General features: G+C 42.9%; 1 protein-coding gene across 3 annotated transcripts in view; it reads right to left on the bottom strand.

The window, feature by feature from the left end:
- Window positions 1-7,500, bottom strand: part of bnc2 (basonuclin 2) — a 112,330-nt gene that overhangs the window by 55,487 nt on the left and 49,343 nt on the right. The window contains exon 1 of one of the 3 annotated variants that reach the window (XM_047812683.1): window positions 7,366-7,500. This exon is cut by the window's right edge and continues 32 nt beyond it. The exons of the other annotated variants lie outside the window; for them this stretch is intronic. Within the exon in view, the coding sequence (XP_047668639.1) occupies window positions 7,366-7,377 (12 nt within the window). The 5' untranslated portion in view covers window positions 7,378-7,500. The remainder of the gene's footprint in view (window positions 1-7,365) is intronic. 3 annotated transcript variants of the gene reach the window in all.

The raw sequence follows: 7,500 nt of genomic DNA, 5'->3' as shown, positions 1-7,500 counted from the left end.
ATAAAGTCTATACACTACTCTACACACAATGAACTCTACACACTCTATGCACTACGATTCACACTCTATAAACCCTATAAACTCTACACACTCTACCGTAACACACTACACATTCTATAAACTCTACACACTCTACTGTAACACACTACACATTCTATAAACTCTACACACTCTACCGTAACACACTACACACTCTACTGTAACACACTACACATTCTATAAACTCTACACACTCTACCGTAACACACTACACACTCTACTGTAACACACTACACATTCTATAAACTCTAAAACACTCTACCGTAACACACTACACACTCTACTGTAACACACTACACATTCTATAAACTCTACACACTCTACTGTAACACACTACACATTCTATAAACTCTACACACTCTACTGTAACACACTACACACACTATAAACTCTACACACTCTACTGTAACACACTACACATTCTATAAACTCTACACACTCTACCGTAACACACTACACACTCTACTGTAACACACTACACATTCTATAAACTCTACACACTCTACCGTAACACACTACACACTCTACTGTAACACACTACACATTCTATAAACTCTACACACTCTACTGTAACACACTACACACACTATAAACTCTACACACTCTACTGTAACACACTACACACACTATAAACTCTACACACTCTACCGTAACACACTACACATTCTATAAACTCTACACACTCTACCGTAACACACTACACACTCTACTGTAACACACTACACATTCTATAAACTCTACACACTCTACTGTAACACACTACACATTCTATAAACTCTACACACTCTACCGTAACACACTACACACACTATAAACTCTACAAACTCTACTGTAACACACTATAAACTCTACACACTCTACTGTAACACACTACACATTCTATAAACTCTACACACTCTACCGTAACACACTACACACACTATAAACTCTACAAACTCTACTGTAACACACTATAAACTCTACACACTCTACTGTAACACACTACACACATTATAAACTCTACACACTCTACCGTAACACACTACACACACTATAAACTCTACACACTCTACTGTAACACACTATAAACTCTATACACTCTACTGTAACACACTACACACTCTATAAACTCTACACACTCTACTGTAACACACTACACATTCTATAAACTCTACACACTCTACCGTAACACACTACACACACTATAAACTCTACAAACTCTACTGTAACACCCTATAAACTCTACACACTCTACTGTAACACACTACACATTCTATAAACTCTACACACTCTACCGTAACACACTACACACACTATAAACTCTACACACTCTACTGTAACACACTACACACTATAAACTCTACACACTCTACTGTAACACACTATAAACTCTACACACTCTACTGTAACACACTACACACAATCCAAACTCTTTATAAACTCTACACTCTACACAACACCTTCTAACATTACACTTTTGATAAAAGTAATTGCATTAAATCTCCTTCGAACACATTAGTGAACTTTTCTTGAAAATAAATGTTTAAATTCAGTCTTTTGTTTGTTTGCAGAATAAAGCTGTGAGCTGTTTAAACACTAAACCCATGAATCTTCCTGTAATTTGTAGATAAACATGTTTTAACTCTGTGTAGAAAGGAGCTGAAGACTTACACATTATAAAGGGAGGGAGGAAGAGACAGACAGATGTGGAGAAAGAGACAGGGAGTGAGACGGTGTTAAAAGTGTTAGGACATATCTACAGCAGAGACAGGGACAGATAAATATTTAAAACAGAGAGAAATATAATTTAACCCGAGGCTAATACACACACACACACACACACACACACACACACACACACACACACACACACACACACAAACACACAGACACACACACACACACACACACAGAAACAGATACACACACACACAGACACACAGACACTGAAACAGACACACACACACAAACACACACACAGAAACAGACACACACACACAGACACACAGGCACAGAAACAGACACACACACACGCACACACACAGACACACACACACACAGACACATGCACACACACACACACACGCGCACACACACACACACACACACACACACACACACACACACACACACACACACACACACACACACACACGCACACACACACACACACACACAGGAGTGTGGTGTCCAGTCATCCCCAGTCTTGTGAGACATTCCCTGACTCGGCAGGAGAAATGTGTGTTCAATGTGTTGAGAGAAAGAGAGAAGAGACAGATGAGGAAAAAAAAAAGACAGAGATGAGGCGAGGCTTCACGGCGGCCATATTGGAAACAGGTGACAAATAAACGCACTATGAAGGCAGTCTTTGTCCTCCACCACTCCCTTCTGTCCTCCCAGAACACTTCCATACGCTAACACACAGGGAACGCTAACGTCACTAATCACAAACAAACCATTTAGCAGAGGCTGGAGCCATAATTAGCGGTTAGCGTGATGATGATGGCCTTATTTATATACCACATTTTATATGTTAAAAATGCAGCCTCCCTGTGTGTGTGTGTGTGTGTGTGTGTGTGTGTGTGTGTGTGTCTGTGTGTGTGTGTGTCAGGTCCCTCTTGGACACACACAGATCAGCAGCTAGTGCTACGCTAATGGGAACCAAATGGGCCATGAATCTCCCATGAATAGCGCTGAAAGATGGAACCATGTGTTCTTATAGAGACCCCTGGGGTCTCGCCCACCTGTCTGTCTCTCTATCTCTCTCATTCTCTACCTGTCTGTCTCTCTACCTGTCTGTCTCTTTTTGTATCTGTTTCTACATGTCTGATATTTCTGTCACTGGGATTTTATTATTTTACAAATTTTATTTCAGCCAATCAGCATTCAGTAAAATCCCCTGCTATATTTTTCACTCCATTTCAGGACTCAAACGTTTTAAAGAGAAGATTGTTCTCTCGGTCTGCATCTACCCTTCTCTCGCTCTGCTTCTCCCCTTCTCTCGCTCTGCTTCTACCCTTCTCTCGCTCTGCTTCTACCCTTCTCTCGCTCTGCTTCTGCCCTTCTCTCGCTCTGCTTCTCCCCTTACCCTGAGATTCTGTTTTTCTAAGTGAAAAAATGAAGTGTTTATTTTGTCAGATGAAAAAGAAAAACTGGTGATTAGTACTCACTACCACACTGACCCCCACCCCCCACCCCACCCCCAACACACACACACACACACACACATTACCACAAGTACCACCCCACACACCCGTCTGGCTCTCGGGGTTCTGTAAAGGAGAAGTTCATCCAAAAACCAAACATCCCTCTACTTCTTTCCTGCAGTTGTAGAGGACCAGCGGAGTTATTTAGTGGGTGTAGCTACCAGTTTAGCACCACGCTGGTTCTCCAAAGGTCACCTCTACACATCTGTAGAACCCTACAGGACCCTGACCACAGTACAGCACTGCTCCAGCTGTTGCCTGGCAACTGGTGAATACACACACACTAAATAAACCGCTGGTCATGACCAACATGTACGACTGAGTCAACTGGTCAAATCTTACGCTGTGACACATTCCTACAGGTTTGCACAACGATTGTTGCTAGGCAACCGGGGAACATGGATGCTAAATATACCTTAGGATAAATTCCACACAAATTTTAAATGTAAATCTCAAAAATAATTGTAAACAAACACCTGTTGCTAGGTGACAAAGGAGATGGACACTAATCAAACTTTTTTTCCTTCACAACAAATTTCTACGACAAATTTTGGACAAACTAACATACTTTGTTGCTTGGCAACCAAAGAGCACGGATGCTAAGCTACGCAACTTCACGCTATGCTTTTCCTTTCAGGAGGATGTGAGGATGACGTGCTGTGTGTATAAATACTGATTTAACTGTAAGATCTTGCCATTAAATGCATTTGATTATAATTATCAGCATGTCACGTGTGTGTGTGTGTGTGTGTGTGTGTGTGTGTGTGTGTGTGTGTGTGTGTGAGTAACGAAGCATCAGGACTTTCTTATTGTCCAGTTAGACAATGTGTTTAAACACTGACCTTCCTCACACACACACACACACACACACACACACACACACACACACACACACACACACACAACGTGGCACTCGACGTGTGTTTTGCGACCTGGCGTTGTCCACAGAGGCCTGCCCACCATCTGGTGGAGGAATTCACTGCTCCAGACAAAAAGGATTGGCAGAAAATTCGCTTTGTCTGAAACCTCACTGCTATAAAACACCTGGACAAAATCAGCAGGTGATGAGAGGGAGAGAGAGAGAGAGAGAGAGAGGGAGAGAGAGAGAGAGCACTTTGAAGTGTCCTAAACCTCCCTTCATCTCTTCCATCATCATCCTCACTCCTCTCTGTTAGATGGTAAACTCCACTTGACTTCAGCTGATACGGTCATCAGTGCTTTCACTCGTTTTATCAAAACGATCAGGATTTGAAAGTAAAAGTTCTATCACTGCATGGTTGCTAGGCAACCGGGGGGGGGGGGGATTTCAACAAACAAACATTAAGATTTATGCTGATGTTTGAAAGCAAACTTTAAATAAGCCCCGTTGCTCGGCTAGGCGAGAAAACGGACACCAAGCAAATCTCCCATCACGACACGTCCGTAAGAAAAAATACCGTTGCTAGGCAACCGGAAAATATGGAAATAAATTCGTACGCACATCAAAACAATGTAAGTTGAAGAAACATTAAGGCTTAGAACGTCCGACAGAAATATGTGAATATGTGAAAAATGTGAAGAACTAATCTCACACATTGTACGAGTTCAAACCTACAAAACACTGTTGCTAGGCAACCGGGAAATATAGACACCGAGGACGGAAATTAGTACGTACTGTATGTGCAGCAAAATGTTTGCTATCACTTAAAACAAATAGAAACAATCAGATAAGAACCATTCCAGGTGGTGACTCCGCCCCAAACCGAACAGAACATGCTAGGAGCATGAAGGGAACTACGAGAAGGTCCATCTTCACCTCAGATGGTCAGTAAACTCTACATGAAACAGACCTGTGTGGACCTGAAGCTAGGTTGTAAATCTCATTAATCCCCCAGAAGAGAATGAATTACATCAGCGAGTGTGTTAGCGTGAGAAGCTTCTGTTCCTCTCACGAGCACGCGGTCACAACCGAGAGCAGAAGAACCCCATTTCTCACCGAGGGTTCGAGAGGCTGGTTTTGACCCGAGAGGAACAGAAGGCATCGTTCTCCAAGCTGTCACTGGACTGGGTTTGATCTGAGCTTTGAGGAAGAAGCACAGGGACTCAGCGGCAGCACAAACAGAATGCTGCTCACGTCCTGCATCTCGTCAGTGTCCAGCTCTCAAACCCCTGCAGTCTCTCTCTCTCTCTCTCTCACACACACACACACACACACTCTCTGACACGCAGCACTGGACATATGTGCCCCTACGTGTCGACCATGTTAAACACGCTAGCACTGCGCCGTAGCGCACCGTAGCACTGACGTTAATTAGCCCTTATGTTCTGTTCAGGTCAGAAAAAAAAAGATGGGATTTGAACCTTCTTCACGCGAGCCATAACGTTCTCCACTCTCTACTAGTGTCTCTAATTAGCATCAGCTGCATCTTTTTTCTCTCTCTTTAAATAAAATCCTCAGGATGTCTCACTGATCCTGGAGTTTACTTTCATACGTTTTAACACACGTCACTGTCACTTCAAACAGCTGAAGACCTGAATCTGAATCTGTTAATGTTTCAACTGAGACGATGCTACAAGTACACTCTCACTGCCTCAAATACACACACTCACTGCCTCGAATACACACACTCACTGCCTCAAATACACTCACTGCCTCGAATACACTCACTCACTGCCTCAAATACATACACTGCCTCAAGTACACACACTCACTGCCTCAAGTATACACACTCACTGCCTCAAATACACACACTCACTGCCTCAAATACACACACTCACTGCCTCAAATACACACACTGCCTCAAATACACACACTGCCTCAAGTACACACACTCACTGCCTCAAGTACACACACTCACTGCCTCAAGTATACACACTCACTGCCTCAAATACACACACTCACTGCCTCAAATACACACACTGCATCAAGTACACACACTCACTGCCTCAAATACACACACTCACTGCCTCAAATACATACACTCACTGCCTCAAGTACACACACTGCCTCAAGTACACACTCACTGCCTCAAATACACACACACTGCCTCAAGTACACACTCACTGCCTCAAATACACACACTCACTGCCTCAAATACACTCACTGCCTCAAGTACACACACACTCACTGCCTCTAGTACAAATACACACTCCCTCAAATACACACACTCACTGCCTCAAGTACACAGACACACTCCCTCAAATACACACACACTCACTGCCTCAAGTACACACACTCACTGCCTCAAGTACACACACTCACTGCCTCAAGTACACACACACACACACTGCCTAAAATACACACTCACTTCCTCAAATACACACTCTCACTGCCTTAAACTGCCTCAAATACACACAGATACAGATCATTCTCTCACACACACACACACACACACACACACACACACACACACACACGCACACACACACACACACACACAGCACAAAATGATATTGCTGTCAGCCTCTTAACAAATACACATCAGCAATCAGCTGAAATTGATATTAATTTATACCAATAACAAGATAACACTCTGGATTCTATACATCATGCTAATAAACTGACTCGAAAATCTGACTAGTGCTGAAATAAAAGTAAAGTTATGTGTATTTTTGTAAACAAAATTAAAAAGTGTGTGTGTGTGTGTGTGTGTGTGTGTGTGTGTCACAGCTGAAGCATCCTGACCCCACTTTGACCCTGACAGTGAGGTAAAAAGTGACACGATGGGACAGAAGAGGCCGCGACGACGGACAGATCGGTCCTGCGAGTGTGTGAGAATTCAGCTCTGCTGTCTCTCTCTCTCTCTCTCTCTCTCTCTCTCTATTTCTCTCTCTCTCTATTTCTCTCTCTCTCTCTCTATTTCTCTCTCTCTCTCTCTCTCTCTCTCTATTTCTCTCTCTCTCTCTCTCTCTCTCTCTCTCAAAGGTCTTCATACACACAATAACACAACAAACACAGCAGGAGCCATGTGACAAAACGCCGCTGCTGTTTACACAGAAAATAATTCACTTTTAAAGTTGTAGATATGGGATAAAACATTTAAGAGCAACATGTACGATAACACACACCTATTGATAAGCAGACTGCTCTGTGTGTGTGTGTGTGTGTGTGTGTGTGTGTGTGTGTGTGTGTGTGTGTGTGTGTGTGTGTGTGTGTGTTTACCTCTTTCTGCATCGTAACTGTCACCTCAGTGCTTATAGAAAATAATCCCAAATCATATTAGACTTCGTTATACTACAAAGAGACGGAGCAGGAAAAAGAGAGAAAGAGAGAGAGGGACAGAAGGAAGAGAGAGGG

This window comes from Tachysurus fulvidraco, chromosome 4 (genome assembly GCF_022655615.1).
Source record: "Tachysurus fulvidraco isolate hzauxx_2018 chromosome 4, HZAU_PFXX_2.0, whole genome shotgun sequence".
In the NCBI taxonomy this organism is placed as follows: domain Eukaryota; kingdom Metazoa; phylum Chordata; class Actinopteri; order Siluriformes; family Bagridae; genus Tachysurus; species Tachysurus fulvidraco.
Note: the sequence above shows the minus strand (reverse complement) of the source record. Positions and strands in the feature narration are given on the sequence as shown.